Genomic DNA, 17,176 nt, shown 5'->3' with positions numbered 1-17,176 from the left:
TTATAATATAGTTTACCATAAACATATATATATATATATATCATATACCCTTGTGTACAAAGGCATAACTATTTGATCTAATATTCTTTCCTTTCTCTTTTTAAAGATTGTGATTGCTAGCATCATGTGCAGTTACAACAAAAATGACTGGATGGAACTCTCCAGAAAGGCTGAGGTAATGATTTCTTTCTAGTATATTTATTTTATTTCTTCTCTTCTATTTTTATTAGTTTTAAATAAAGAGCTGTCATGAAAAATAACCCAGTAGAAGTAAAATTGAATGGAAAATAGTAACCTAAAACATTTCTATTATAATTTGTTTACCCTATGTTTTCATTAAAATGATGGAAATGTAAATTTAAAAGGAATCTATTCTATAAAAGTGGTCCCTTGGATTTCACACACTGCCTAAAAATCCTTTATTCTTTGAATCCATATACTCTTTATTTGCATATTAAGCAAACTGTATATTATGATGGATGCCATGATAAAATTTAATTCTACCTTTGAGAGTCTAACTTGATCTTACCTTGCCTTTAGGCAAACTAGTTTGACAGCGAGAGAAGAAACTTTGAATATAAAACTCTTGAATATTTAAAATATAAAAGGTTCATTTAATACTATTCTAGTTTGAATGCAGACATGCATAAAATGGTAGGACAGAATGCTCCCTGAGTGGAACACTAGTCAGCAGGTTTTCTATAATATAAATTGAATCTTGCACAAATGCAAACAACTAACCATGTGCCTCAAATTTGTATTTCAAATGGAAAAATACATACCTAAAATTGTATACTTATGTCCATCGTGTTGTCATGAAAAATACTGTAGACAGCTTGAGCTGGGGTTTCTTGAAAACCTCTCAGAAATATAGAAGACTAAATCTAACAATACTTATGAACTAAGGACTCTACATTATAAAATATTATAAAGCTTTCTATAGTGTTCAAAAATAGTGATTGTATATTTTATTTGTATATCTTAAACCTGCGAGGGCAAAAATTATTTCTGGGACTTAGAGGGGTGAAATTAACATGATCAGTAATTGGCTTTATGATCTTTGTAGCTGGGTCCATTTCATACATGTATTTGCCTAATTGACCATGAAATCTTCCACAGAGCCCATGTTTGGCATGAGTTTTGCCAATTTAAAGCTTGACTATGATGAATTGCTTTATCACGCTACTAGCTTCTCTGCCTTCTATAGAATAAAATACTTAAAGAATTTTCTTCAGTAATGAGCATTAATTTTTAAATAAGCAAATTTTACTTTTAAAAAGTCAAAAGCCTTTATACATGTAACCAACTTAAAGATATTTTTCATATTTCTCACATTCTATACCTATTTCTTAAATTGTAGTTTAAAAGTACAATTTGATATCATTTTCTAGGTTCTTATAGCAATCAATCAATCAATAAAAGGGGAAGTAAGGAGGAAAAAAAAGGAAAACATTAAAAAAAAAAAACAAAAGAAAAAGATAGGCCTTCCATTCAGTCAAAACAGTCTGTGGGATCTCTCCACAGGAAAGCAATGTACATATCAAGCAGTTCAATCCATAGATGGTGTCAATTAAAAAAAAACACTTCCCTCTAATCTTAAAATATGGACCAACTCAGGGTATAGCACATGAAGGAACTATCCCCAGGTCTTCACATCCCCCTGGAGGGCAGCGATAGGCAGCATGATTCCATCACAGCTTATATGGGGGACACCCAGTCAAGCTTTGTAGAGTCAGTATTTGGTTTTGTTTCTATGAACACGTGCTTCAAAACAGATTAAAACAGATTTTCTTACAATGGAAGAGCCCACATTAAAACAAATCAACAAAAACAAAAAGTGTTCAAGCCAAAGTTACTATACCACTTAGAATGTACATTTCTTTTGGCGTGGTGATAATGATGGGTAAGAAATCTGAGATAACACACCAGCTGTTGTAGCGAGCCACTGCTTTTAAGTTCGGCAAATCACTTTATGTGGTGATGGGTATACTTTAAATTCATGAAGTTCTTCTCCTTAGAGTAGATTAATTCTTGAATTACGCAGTAGGGAATTGAGGAAATCTGCTCTTTACTGTTATATCTGAAAACAGAAATGCACATGTGTAACAGCAGAACAGATCCAGTTGTATAAAAACATGAAAAAATAGAGACAGAAACTCTATATCAGAATGAAAATTTGCACAAGAAGGGATCATTATTAGTTGTTTCACCAGAGGCTACCATTTTATTTCACTATTTTGAATAAACATTTTAAGACCACGTGGGCGGTTAAAAAAAAAAGAACCTAGTACATTCTTAAAATATGGTAAATTCTACTAAATGCTGTTTTTAAAAGTTAATGCACATACAGTATATCTTTTTTGTCACATGCATATTCTTGGAAATAGAACCATGTTGAACCAAACCTTCCTTTTCACTCTAACGTTAGAATACCCACACTTTTAATGTCTTCTTTTATGCATTCCTCAACCTGGTTTTCATTTGTCTTGTCTTATGAACACCATAAAACAGAAGCAGCCTCTGGAAAAGCTTTTACAGCTTGGTGTCAAATCAGTAACATGGTTAGGCTCTGCTCAATATTTTTTGGTTCAGTTATCCGACCACACACTATCCTACTTTTCTGGGACATTGATAACCTATTCCAATTCCATGCAAGGAAGGTCTATGAAGCACCTACCATGTGCAGAGTCCCTGGCCAGCCAAAACAAAGGTGAATAAGGGAGAGCCTCAGCTGTGTAGATATGTTTACAGTTTAAATGTGTATACCAAATTGAACCATACACAATAGTAGGTCTTGAATAGATCTTGAACTCGTTTGAATAGATTTTTTTTTTTTTTTTTTTTTTGCCGTACACGGGGCTCTCACTGCTGTGGCCTCTCCCGCTGCGGAGCACAGGCTCCGGACGTGCAGGCTCAGCGGCCATGGCTCACGGGCCCAGCCGCTCCGCGGCATGTGGGATCCTCCCGGACCGGGGCACGAACCCGTGTCCCCTGCGTCGGCAAGCGGACTCTCAACCACTGCGCCACCAGGGAAGCCCTGAATAGATTTTTGAATCCGTTTCTTTCTTAATGCGTGTTAGCTTAGAAAACAGAACCTGAGTCAAAATTAATGTGAAGATGCTTCATTGAAGGATTCAATTCCAGAGCAGTAAAAGTGAGGGCAGGGAAAGGCAGTAGGAAGAAGGGAAAGCAGAGAGAGCATGGTGCATCCCAGAGCTGGCTGCCACTTCCCAAGGAGATGGAGCCAATCGCTCAGTCGTGTGGGACGGGGAGGGCTGTATGGAATTGTCCTGCCTCACAGCAGTTTAGAAGAGAAGAAGGGTGAGGGAGCTATCTACTGGTTCCTTCCTGTCTCCTGTCTCTCATTGGTAAAATTTTACACTACAGCACTTTAATTTCTTCCGCACTTTTGGGTTATGTGTCCTGCCCCCTTTAGGTAGCTGCTAGGGAAGTCAAATCCCACAGCATATTGAGGGCACTGACCCTCCTGGAGCTCCCACTTTGACAGGTACAGTGGAGGCTGTGACAGAGCCCCGCTGTCATCCTGAGGGAGCTGTGAGAGCTGGCAATGATGGGAGATGTAGGATAGTACTTTTTAAGCTAGTGGCAAAAGCTTGGGTGGCAATTAAGGCCATCAGATTTGAGGAGACATATAAATTAGGTGTGGCTCAATAAGCATTGCTGCCATCCTAATCTAAGTTTATCTCAGGATGCCCCACTAATCTCTCCCTCAATCAATCCACAGTCTTCCTGCTACCCTTCTGAAGATGCAGAACTCCTGACCTGACCTACATGGTATGGTACCTTGCCACTTCCCCAGTGTCATCTTGGGTTTGTTCTTTACATTCCAGTCCCCGATGGCCTTCTTTCACTCCTCCAATACATTTACACCTCAGAGCCTTTGCTGTTCCCCTGGCCTGGAATATTCCCTCTTCCTCCACTCTGAGCTCCCTAACTAGTAGGTTAACCCCCCTGTCCTACTCCTTCTAAGATCCTGTCCTCGGAAACTGGTTTACCATAAAGCTAATGAAGGTTAAGTTTCAGAGCTCTGACTTGTACAAGCTACTTCCAAGCACCTGTACTAATTTTCTGTTTGTCATTTTTTAGTTATTTTTCATTTTTAAAGAAGTTTCCCCAAATTGTACAAACTTCAGGCTCTGCCAAATCTGGGTCTACCTTTGCTTGTACCTTTTTTATGCAGCATTTAATAAAATGGTGATTAACAGTGGTGTCATCAGCCCTGTAACCTATCTTCCTTATGACAAAGCAAACTCTGGGGGTGGGGGGTGTAGAGACCCCCATCTGGTCCACTGTTTAATTCCCATTTCCAAACATATGGCTTTGCCAGCCAGCGGATAGTTCTCAGATCTTTGCTGAGTGAAGCAAAATAGAGGCACAGAGCTGGCATACTGGCATGTGATGAACAAAAAGGAAGCAATTATACAATAAATGGGAAGAGTGCACTTTGTTGGGCACCAATGAACTTGAGGTGATTAAGATCCAAAGCTGAAGATTTTAAGTCAGGGACTTGATGAGGGATTGCCAAGGGTCTGGCTGTAACTGGTAGGATGAGGCAAGGAAGGCCCAGCTGAGAGGCATAGATGTCAAACCAGGTGGCCACGCTATTCCTAGCAGAGAGTCCAAGTAAACCACTTTGAAGCCAGGTTCTTGTCATTTTTGACCTGGATCTGGGCTAGCAGTATTTCATAAAATTAAATAGATGTTGAAGTTAGGAAATCTCAAATAGGCTGAGGTAAGAAGCAGAGAGGTGCATTACAGAAATATGTAGGACCAGTTTGATATAAGTCCCTGAACACTAACAGTAAGCAGGACGGAATGGAATCAGGGAAGATAGACACCTAGTTGGAGACAAGAGATAGTCACAGACTTTGTGCCCAGTGGGTCCCAAGCCAGTTCAGTGTTTACCTGTGCCACGTCCACTTCAAAGTGGTTTAAGGTCCCAGAAAACTTGTGTCCCCAGTTTTGGATAGTTGAGACTAGTTGGCACTGTTGCTACATAGAAAGTTGGCAGTGGACCTCGCTCATTCTTTTAACAGAAGAAATTAAGAGAGAATCCAAAAAGCGTAGCTTCATGCCTCTCCACCCTACTTGGGCTCTGTTGTCCTTTGCCTGTTCCCCTGATCCATGGAAGACTTCCCTTCCCACTAGGGCTCTGATGCATGACACCAAGCCACCTTCCACATGTCTATCCTTCTCACTGTGCTCGGGCTCTGATATCCCACACTGGACCCTCATGGCTCTTCCTTAGATCTTCCTAGTCACCTACCTTGCTCTGCCCCAACTAATGACTTTAGAACTACATTGATCGGGAAGGAAGGGAGAGGTAAGGAAAGGAGAAGGGAAAGAGCTGTGTACCCGATTTTGCTATATATATTGTACAAGGGTTTGTGGTTTTGCTTCCCTAGTTTCTCTGAGAGTTTTTATTAAATCATTCAGAAAATTTTAGAAATCCCACTACTACCACTACTCTGAGAATTCCTTCGAATAGTTTTCTTTTTTCCCGCTGAAGTATGGATAGCTACTCTAAATGTTTTTCAGATCAAAGCTGAGGAAGGGCAAGTTGGAGATTCTAACTGGATGGATGGATGGACTGAGAGACAGGTAGATAGATAGCAATTGTTTACACTCACAGAGTGTTTAATGTAGTCCAGGCACTTTCCTAAGTCATTCACTTTGATTAAATTTATTTATACCTTAGAAAAGCAACCTTATGAGTTACTTTCATTGTTTTCCACCTTTTAGAAGTGAGGAAACTGAGGCCAAAAGTTGTTAAATAATATGCCCACACTCACACTGCTAGTATGTGGTAAAAGTGGGATTCAAACCCATGAACTCTGGCTCCATAGTCCACACTATTAACATATCATTCTATTTCATGCCGATAGATGGGTGATAGATAATATATGAAATTAGAAACAGCAAATTTTCTGTCACTGCCTTCACTAGATTACTTTATTGTATAATCATTTAGGTGAGGCAGAATAAACTCTGGGCTAAGTGACTAAACTAAAAAGCTTGTGACTAACAAGAGTAAGAATGCATGCCCAGTTTCAGTTAATTTAACATTTCATGAAAATTCAACAATTAAGGCTTTTTGAATGCATATAGTTGCTTGGAAATAGAATTAACTACCTTTTAAGGTGGTGCACATCGTATAACAGAAATATTCAAACAGAGGCCAATTGAATATTCCCCATCTCTTGGTGTTACCTTGAGCAGGATTACCTGTTTTTGAAGCCTAGATGCTCATTTCAAATGTCTTTCCAGGTGTGTTTGGTGGGTCAGTGTTTGTATACATGTATAACACTGGGGACATTTTTAACAATTAGACACTGAACAGACTTTAAATTGGATAAGTGGTTTTACAAGATTTTAATATTTATTTAAAGTTTAGAAGCTTTAAGGATGTTGAGTTGTAATGTTTTGTTAACACACTGAAACAACTCCAGCCATGGAATAAGTGATTTCTAATCAGTTATGATAGTGACTAAGAATACAGGCTCTGGACTCAGAATGCTTGGGTTCAAGACCCTGCTCTCATTTACAAGCTATAGAACAATAAGTGAGTCACTTGAACTCTTTGTACTTTGGTTTTATCACTTGCAAAATGGGGATAATGGTATATCCTATTACAAAGAGCCCAGTAAAATGTCTGACATACTGTAAGTACTCAGTATATGTTAGTTATTATTGTCTACTATGATAGCTAATTGTAAACTTGCACTTACAATTTAGGAAACATGTATAATGTAAATATATATGCGAATGGTACCTAAAACTTATTCCAAAATGTTGTTGAATTGATTTACTATTAATTGCTGCAATTCAACTAGCAATTTAAAAGAAATAAAGAAGTCTAAAAGAAGTATTTGAAATAACTAAGAAATAATAAGAAAAGCGCAGTATTGTATATAATTACAATGTACAATGTTTTAATTAAGCTGGAAATTCCCACATGACATGGTTTTGAGATAGGTCATATTATCGCCGGTTTACACTTAAATAGATGGAGACAGGGCTTCCCTGGTGGCGCAGTGGTTGAGAGTCTGCCTGCAGATGCAGGGGACACGGGTTCGTGCCCCGGTCCGGGAAGATCCCACATGCCGCGGAGCGGCTAGGCCCGTGAGCCGTAGCCTCTGAGCCTGTGCGTCCGGAGCCTGTGCTCCGCAATGGGAGAGGCCACAACAGTGAGAGGCCCGCGTACCGCAAATAAATAAATAAATAAATAATAGATGGAGACAAAACAAGTTAACTGACTTGCCCAAATTCCTTAGCAGCTCTAGGATTAGAGCTCAAGAGTTTAGCAGGTTGTGCTTTGTCCAAGATTACCACCAAACCAGCAGGAAAAAATGTAGCGTGATTCATGGTAATTTTCAAATAACATGAAGCATTTTAAAATTGAATTAAAGAAGCAAAAACCTTAATAAAACCATGTTAGAAAATAGGCTGAATGAGCAAATGAATTTTCCCAAATGTACAGAAGAAAAAGCAGACTCACTAATGAATAAAGGTGGGTAGGAAGTCAACCAAGAAAGAACTAACTAGAATTTTTAAGTTTGTTGAGGTCCTATTTAAAATTCATGAAACAGGAAAAAATAGGCTAAAATCTTGATCGATTAGGAAGAAAAGAGAGACTTGAAGAGACTCTGTTGGCCTAAAGAAAGGTTTGGTACACCTAGAAAATAATGAACTTTTTTTAAAGTCTTTGTGTGATGCTATAGACATGTTATAATATTATGGGAACTGATTCAAGCTTCTGGTTTACCTTACTTAAGAGGAAATTGTGGCATTGGAACAGTTCCAGAAGTTAGATAAAAGAATTGTTTAGTTTATCCTCCATTCCTCAAATTAAAAAGTGTTTGGGGCCTCCCTGGTGGCGCAGTGGTTGAGAGTCCGCCTGCCGATGCAGGGGATACGGGTTCGTGCCCCGGTCTGGGAGGATCCCATATGCCGCGGAGCGGCTGGGCCCGTGAGCCATGGCCGCTGGGCCTGCGCGTCCGGAGCCTGTGCTCCGCAACGGGGGAGGCCACGGCAGTGAGAGGCCCGCATACCGAAAAAAAAAAAAAAAAGTGTTTGATTTGTTCTTAGAGTTTTTACAGAAGATTTCTCAAAAATTCTGTTTCTCCAATTATTATAAGAATGCTTAGCGTGAAATTTTTTTTTCATTTTTGTTAAGACACATTTGTATACTAATGAATTAATGAGTTAAATAAGAAAGAATCCCGTTTAATTATTAAAGTAAGACAAAATTATCTGTACTTCATGTTTCTTAGCATGGACTTTTAAGAAATACAATAAAATTGATTATCAGTTAAAACACATGAGAGAAATAGGAGAGAAAGATTAAGAGGTACAGACTTCTAATTACAAAATAAATGAGTCATGGGTATGAAATGTTCAGTATGATAAATATAGTCAGTAGTAGTGTAATATCTTTATATGGTGACAGATGGTGACTAGACTTACCATGGTGATCCTTTTGTAATGTATAGAAATATTGAATCACTATGTTGTGCACTAGGAATTAACACAGTGTTGTAGGTCAGTTATACTTCAAAAATAAACAAACAAACAAACTCATAGAACAAGAGATCAGATTTATGGTTATCAGAGTCAGGGTGTGTTGGGTGAAGGCAGTCAAAAGGCATAAACTTCTGGTTATAAGATATACAAGTATTAGGGATGTAACGTACAACTTGACTAATATAATTATCACTGCTGTATGTCATATGTAAAGTTGTTAAGCGAGTAAACCCTAAGAGTTCTCATCACAAGGGCTTTTTTTTCTTTTTCTTTTATTTGGTATCTATATGAGATAATGGATGTTCTCTACACTTCTTGTGGTAATCATTTCGTTATGCATGTGAGTCAAATCATTATGCTGCACGCCTTAAACTTATATAGTGCTATATGTCAGTTATATCTCAATGAAACTGGAAGAAAAAAATGAAAAATATAAAGAGCAAAACCAAGAAGAAAAAAGCAGCCCGATGCATGTGTTATATGTATGTTTTACTTTTTTATATACCTAGAAAAAGTAGAAAATTACACATTAAATTGTTAACATTGATTACTTTAGAGGTAGGAAATTGAAGGAGAGAAGAGAAAGACTATTTATATTTTTCTATACTTTGGTTTAATTTGAACTGTTACCAAAATTTTATTTTACTTTTAAATTTTTTTAAAGCAACATAGAACATAATGAATGTAGTTCCAGTTAGGGGAATTAACATGCTTGAATGCTCTGAAGCATATGAAAGCAGTATTAATGAATAATAAAAGTTAATTGATAAAAGGGGAACATTTAAAATTTTACTCAAATTCATTCCAGCTAGCCTACTACATTTTTCTTTGCACTGCTACCTCCAGTACCAATTATCCAGAATTAGTAAGATTTGTTTCTTTGAAAATAGAAGTTTTGTAGGGCAGAATCAATGTGCTGTCAAACAGACCTGAGTTAAAATCTCTGCTGTGGCGTTTGATAACCAGGTTTGTCATTTAATTCCCTTGAGCTTCAGTCTCCTCATCTGTAAAATTGGTACCCTAATAATCCAAGGATTATGAGAGTCAGAGATAACAAATATAACTCACATAGTGCAGTGAGTGTCATCTTATAAGCACTCAATAAATATTTGCTGTTGTTATTATTATTGCTGCCATACACACTCTCATTTGAGAGAGTCGGAATATACCTCACAAGGTAGCCGTGGTGCAGAAAGCAGAGTAGTTAAAATTTGGCAAATGTAACCTTTGTTGAGTTATCAGTGGTGAAACCTATCAGTACACGAATAAAGCTTTGCCTTTACTTTCATTTTCCTTCCACATCTTAAAGGCTTCTGGAGCAGATGCCCTGGAGTTAAATTTATCGTGTCCACATGGCATGGGAGAAAGAGGAATGGGCCTGGCTTGCGGGCAGGTAAGGACCTCAACAGCTGCCATTATGTATGTCTGTGTGACAGAACAGGCCCTGTACGGATAGTTACTATACCTTAGGCAGAAGATGGGAGGATCAGATGAGTGGCTTGAGACTTCCAGGTCTGCATTGTTTAAATATTTAGTGCTTAAAAAGTGGAAAATGAGAGAAGTTGAAATTACAGCAACTGTTTAGGTTTATTGAGGAAAATATCACATTATGTGCTTGACAGGAGGTAATATCATAACAGATAGTTTTTAAAAGCGCTGAAGCAGAATTAGCTGATTTCAAATGCAATGTTCTTTATTCATTCCTGATGCTGATCCAGTTTCCCTGGAGCAATATACTGTACAAAATGCATTGTTCGTAGTGATTTTGTAGTAAATGGGGCACAGCACAAATTGCATTTTACATTTTTTAGCATATGATCATTATTCCCTAACTGTGTTTTGGGAGTTGCAAAAAGACTTTGATGCTATTTTTATTTTTCGATACAATAAATGGAAACTTCATGCTAAAATACTTTCAAAAACCTAATGAATAAAATGTGGAAATATATGTAAATATGTAGAAAACATTGCATCTTTGTGTAACTAGATACAGTGTTATACGTTAAGGAACAATGTAAAAGCTTAATGCCAAAATGGTGAGTATTTTGCATCTAATTTAGCTTTTAAGCCCAGAGGGAAATGATGTGAATTAAATAATACAAAATGTTGTAATTTATGACAAATTTCCTAGTCCTAGAAAGTTTAGTTTTATTTCCACATCTGACACAGGGCCTTGTACATGGTAGGTGCTCAATTCTTCAATTCTTTTTTTTTTTCAAGTCATAGAGTTATTTGAATTAAACTCAGAGGCCAGAGGCCCTTAACTTGGGCAGAAATTTCTGCTTATTCAAATGAACATAGGTTGCTCTTTTCATATTAGCATTCAGGGAGGATTTTAAAGTACCTTGTAAATATTTAATTAACATTCAGAGTAGATTTGTGACTTAGGAAGAAACCATTCTTTTATGGCAGCAGGAAAGGATGGCCTAGTCAAATGTTGTTCAAGTACATTCTCTATTCCACTCACAACAGATTATCCGGAAGTGTGGTAATAGAACGAGCCTCAGAATTACCTGTAGAGGAAAAATACCGTTATATTAAATCATGACTTTTATAAGTCATATGATTAGGCAACAGTCAGTGTGTCAAGATGTGTAACTTCGTTAAAATGAGGAAGGTTCCTAAAAGGACACCTGCAGCAGGGCCTGAGGGAGTCGAGTTTCTCTCTTTACCCCTTTCCCAGTGTCTGAAACTTAGAACCAAAATATCTTTTAGTTACATGGATTAAAACAGCTATGGAAAATTTAAATCTATTGACTAATTTTTAAAAGAAAGATGTATTTTAATATATATTCCTTGCCACAAATATGACAATTATTTTGAAAATGTTGCCCAGCTTTGAGTTTATTTTTTAGAGTAGACTTTTGCTCTGGGAACACCTCTAAACTTACCCAGCTGTTAAGTGTCTTAGGCGTATCCTCTCCAGAAAGTTATTTAGCCACACAAATTTTCTCACAGCCTTTGGCTGAATGAAGATGCAAGTGCTAAAATTTTGCAGTCAGTTATCATTAAGATTTCTAAAACTCATGGAAAACATATGTTCCAACAACCATTATATCTTAGACTGAAGGAAACTTAGAACTATTTCCATTTCACTTATTAGTTATAATCTCTAAAACTATAACCAATTCTTTCTATTAGCCAAGTTTAGAAATTTTCTTTTGAATTATATCCTCAAATTATACAATAGGAAAATAAAGCTAATTTAATCATTTTGCTCCAACATAATTTAAATGATTACTCTGCCTCGGGACACATGAATGTTCAATATTTTAAATAGCAGGAAGGAAGAATATTAGTGCATTGAAAAAAATGCACTAATATTTAGAGTGGGCACAAAAACATCTGGGACTTATTCATCTTTTCTTTTATTTCCTTTTTTCCTTTTTCTGCCTCCTGTTCCCACTGGCTCTTCTTCCCTCCCTAAGGTTCATAGTCTTAAACACTTGCAAGTCGGTGGGATGGGGAATTTGTACTCAGTGTAGGGGGACTGAGGAGCCATTCCAATTCATTTTTCCCATCACAGTGTGATCCAGAATCCCATCTGCTGAAAGCTCCCTTTGTGCCAAGCACAGACTTGTGTGTATCGCCAGAGCCTGATAAATGTTTGCTTCATGAATGAAACAAACTGACCTTAATTCCATGGCTAGAATATTTATCCATTGGAAACACTCTCTTGTACTGTCCACATTTCTGGTGTTTCTAGAAACAATAGTGATTTTACCTCCTTAAGATGAGGTAAGGTATCATAATACAGTACATTTTCCTCTCTAAACATCTGTTTTATTCTCCTTTATCTCAAATATTTTCTTGCAAATATCAAATAAGTGAAAAATACTGCCTTTGTACCTAAGTGCTTTTAAATTAGCTGTATATACTTAAACATATACATATATATTTAAACTCTTTATGTTTCCATAAGTGACTAAAAATTGTGAAATATATGAATAGAAAAGGCTCTAACCTTTACAGCACAGAGACATCATATATATTTATGGAATTTATAGAAATAAATGATATCTCAAGCCGACCTTGGGAATTTGAATTGTATATTCCCTGCATAGTGAAACTTCATATAAAATCTTAAACACTTAGCATGACACTTTCTAAGTGTTTAAAGGCAGTCTCATTCTTTATTCTTTCCGTCAACCATCTATGTCACCTTGATCAAGCCACTTACTCTCCTAAAGCATCAGTTTCCATCTCTATAACATGGAATTTGAAGTAGATGATCTCTAAATCCCCTCCAGCTTTAATGTTCTTTAAATGCTAACATTATAGGCAGAAGACTAACATGTAATTTTTTAATCTACCCATAAAGAGCATTGGTAAAACAAGAACAACTAAAGAAATAAATGCATATCATGTTGTTCTTTTTAAAAACATTAACATTTTCCCTGGCCTGCATAAAAGTCAACGTTTTACTTATTGCTCAAGTAAAGGTGAAAATGTGCTCTAGTTTGGGTTGTGTATACTCCAAAGAGTCAGAGTTATATTACAACATGAAATTTTTTTCTGTCTTCTTCCTTCTGCTCCTAACAATCCTCTGAAGTAGGATGAGTTTTTATCCCATTGAATAAATTAAAAAATAAGAAACAAAACACCTGAGCTTCCATGTTTCCCAGGTCACAAAGCTGGTCAGAGGCCCCTGGGGCCTGAGCTTTAATTAGCATGTAAGCCTGAATATAGGAAAGGCATGGAGAACAGTTCCTAATCAATCAGTACTTGAATATTAGCATAAATATTATTATTATTAATTTGAAAGTAGGTGCAGGACTAAGTCAGCTCTAAAGTCACAAACAAACCTGAACCTACTATTGAGGTGTTCTGTCTCTTGGGAATAAGGAAGCTTCTCTGATGTCTTGACATTCAAATTTAAAGTTGTCTACATGCAATCTGTGTAAACCAATTTCCTGTGGCAGCATATTACTTTATAAAGGTACTTGAACTACAATAAATTCTATAAAGTCCAGATGAAATGGCACCTCCTTGAGGTCTTCTCCTTTTCTGAAATGCTAAGTGTTCTTAGGGCATTAAGTGAATATCCCTCTTTTGTCCTTTTAGAATTATACTGAATATTTTTACTCCCACCCTGTAGAACTTCCTAACCTAGATTCACACAGAAGCTGAATAGACCTTGAGTAGCTTTCTACTGTTGTTGTGTTTGTTTTGTTTTTGAAATTATTACCAACATTTTAAAAACAGGTGGCTGGACAAAAAAATTCTACTTCTTAGGTCTCTTGCAATAAGGAAGGTATGGCCACACTTGGCCTGCACTGCCATGCAGCAGTGAGGAACTAGAGCTTAATTGGGCTCCTTTAACAATGTATCTGGTACATGTAAACAGCAGCAAACATTTGACCAAGGATAAGTGCTCAATTTGCAACATGGATTTGATCAGTATGTGCCTGTCTGCTTCAGCCTTTAAGTATTGAAACCAAACCTTCCCAGCATTTTTGCTAATCCTCTGGGCTCCTGACATTGAAGATTCTCTAGGCTGCCTTCTTCAGCCAGCAGTGCCTTTAATTCTTAGACCCTCCATCAGCTACCAAAAGAAAAATAGTTGGTGGGGGCGGCGTGGGGTATGGGATAAGTTGCCTTGTCTTCCTACCTTCCTATTTTATCTTCCACATAGCAAAAAAGGAGAGCAAGAGGAAACATGCTCCACAGGACTTTAAAATACTGGTTACATAATCCCCATGATTTTTTGTCCTTGCCATCAGAAAGCATACATTTTTTAAGTCTTTTCTTGAGCTACTTTTCACACCAGCTGTTTCCTTCTTTGCCTTGAGTCAGTGATGTGGCACAGACTCTCAGAAATGAGAGGAACCTTGAAGATTTCCCAGTTCAGCCTCCTTATTTAGAGGACAGGAATTGGGGACTTGGAAGTGATCTAAATAACCTTAGCCTGAGGTAACCAACTAACAAGGCTCAGAGCCTATGATATACCCTTGTCATTAACCCCCATCTGGTGTTCTGTCCAGTATTTTCTACTTTGTCATTTGGGTGTAACCAAATCTCTAGTCAACTGAATAAGTCATTCAGTTGCCCTGGAAACTTCTTACTCTGTACCTTTTTGAATACTATTATACCCTCCGCCTGGAATTCGTATCTTTTCAACTGAAATTATTCAAATAAAAACCACCTGTCTAATTCTATTTCAAATGACATCTAATTCATTAATTGGGTATGTTTTATCAATCAAACAAATTTTCCATGAGAAAGGAAAAATAATATTTTATATATGAACGGGTTAAAGATAGAAACTAGGTGCATACTCTCATTTCAGTCTATGGTGACCTAGAGATTGAATCACTGTCAATGAATTTGGATTTCTTTACCTAACAGTTCTAAGAGGCTACAGAGATGTTATTTATCTGGCCCTTGGAGGATTCTCATTGTTCAGTGTTTTGGATGCCATGGTTTGGCCTTCATTGTGGGTGTGATTGCTAAATAGTGCACAACCAGCTTGGTAACAATTCCTTTGGATGGAAAATTCCAAAATGATAGTATGTAATTGGAGAGAAGACTACTCTAGCTTTACACGGAAAGCAGAGTTCTGAATAAAGATGGCAGTGCACCATCATCACCTGCTGCGTCTTTCTATCTCACAACCCCCTCCATTTATTTACATACATTCTCTGCATAGAATTTCCAAACACTGGATTATTCAACTAAAACAATCTTAACATTAATTTTCTCATCAGGAAATACATATACAGTCCTGCTTTTTATGATGATTTAGCTAAGCAAAACAAGCTAGTTTAAAAGTGGTAAATCTTAAAATGTTCAGTGATCTTAAATAATTGTTGAGTTATATTAAGATCACCTAAAGCAACACTTTGATATTTCCCTCATGATCTGTTCTGTGTCCAAATTTAATTTACATAAACTCTGTATTTTTATTAAAAAAAGAGAGAAAAGGTTTGCTTCTGTTAAAACATGCCAACATTTTTCATAAAACACAGATTATTGCTCTTGTCCTTGCCAGACAGAAGATGTCTGTCACCAGGGAGAGAATCTAAAACTAAGTGTGAGGACCACATTGCCCCAGATGTGCTAGCACTTCCCTTAGGAAATAAAACCTTTTTCCAGTGGCTGGGCTAACAGACCCTCTATCTCATATGCAATACAAGGTCTAGGGAACAATGACCACAGCCCTGCCTCAATCTGGTCCCCATTGAATGTCTGCAGAGGGGACAGTATAAAGACCCCTCTTTTAAAGCCAAAACAGTTGACAAGTGATAGCACTTCCTGTATTTCCCAGGGGTGAAATGCAAAAGCTCAAGAGTATGAGAAATCTTAAAGGTTAGAGAAAGAAATGTGGGAGCCCCACCAGTGGTAAAATACAACAGATTCAAGTCACAGTGACCTCTCTGACATCTCTTGGGGGAATCTAAGGTGAGGCTTACTGCTGAGTTAAATTTTCTTTTTGATACTGGTTAGGTATGTGCCCACGAGACCTCCTCTGTTTAAGGTTCTTGATTCTTCTCATCCCTTCTGACTCTAGCCTCTCTAAGAAACATGGGTGTCAAAGTGTTGCTTTGTCCTGAATGTGGTGTTTAACTTTGCTCTAATCAACAAGGACTAATGTAAGTTCGGGCTAGGAAGTTGTTCTTGATGCCTATGAGCTGACTGGCTAAATGTGAGCTAGGTTAGCCTCAGTGGGTTGAGCCCCTGAGACGTCACAGGTTTGGAAACCACTGCACTGTAAAATAACCTCATTCCTGGAAGACAGACAAGAAATGGGTGCATGGTATAAGCTTCTGCAAAAGCGACTGAAAGCTGATATTACCCAAATACATTTTACTATCCTGCCTTCTTTTATTTTTCCTTTTGGCGGTATAATTTTGGAAGTGCTTTAAAATAAATTATCAACTTGGTTATGAGAAAGAGTATATCTATTAAAAAGAAATATTTGCTTTACACTATATTATGTTGCCTAATTTTTTATTTGATTTTAATTCCCAGGCATTCACATAGACATGGGTGCTTGGATAAGTAGACAACTACAGGAGATCTGTAAGAGGCATTTACAGAACTGCCAATATTTTGCCTTAAGCTGGTTCTCTATGAGTTTTTCAATTTTAGTTATTAATGTTGGTTAATGATATAAAAATGATCCCTTTCTTTTACAAATAATAAATCTTTAGTAGAAAGCAACACCCTTTAAATCTAACTGAGATACTAGTTCTAGATCAGGAAGTGTCATTGTTTTTATCTAGAATAACAATCATGGGTCTGTCAGTTAAAAAAAAATTATATATATATATATATATATATATATATATATATATATGTATATATTTAGTACAAATAGGTGAATGACCTGGTGAATGGTTGCAGGAAAAACATCTAAATATGTATTTTCAAACTTAATGTGGTTTTTACTACACTCATCATGTTATATTCCTGAAATAAAACAGCAATATCATTTCAAATTGTTTTAAAATCACTCTCAAATGATCACATCACAGTGAATTTGAGAGTTTTCTATATGTGTGGTGACTATAGCACAAAGATGAACCAAAAATATGTTTGACCTAAAGAGAGAGATGTGGGAATGAGGTGGGGAGAGGCTATGATCTTAGTCTGTGCTATCATGCAGTTTGTATACCATAATGTCACACCA

At 36.9% G+C, this 17,176-nt stretch overlaps 1 protein-coding gene across 1 annotated transcript in view; it reads left to right on the top strand.

The window, feature by feature from the left end:
• DPYD (dihydropyrimidine dehydrogenase) overlaps window positions 1-17,176 on the top strand; it is an 820,949-nt gene that overhangs the window by 542,721 nt on the left and 261,052 nt on the right. Inside the window, exons 15-16 of the mRNA XM_060090168.1 lie at window positions 107-175; window positions 9,854-9,937. Coding sequence (XP_059946151.1) covers window positions 107-175; window positions 9,854-9,937 — 153 coding nt within the window. The remainder of the gene's footprint in view (window positions 1-106; window positions 176-9,853; window positions 9,938-17,176) is intronic.

Source organism: Mesoplodon densirostris, chromosome 2, assembly GCF_025265405.1.
Source record: "Mesoplodon densirostris isolate mMesDen1 chromosome 2, mMesDen1 primary haplotype, whole genome shotgun sequence".
NCBI classification, from domain to species: Eukaryota; Metazoa; Chordata; class Mammalia; order Artiodactyla; family Ziphiidae; genus Mesoplodon; species Mesoplodon densirostris.
The sequence above is the reverse complement of the archived record's forward strand: the minus strand, read 5'-3'. Positions and strand labels throughout refer to the sequence as shown.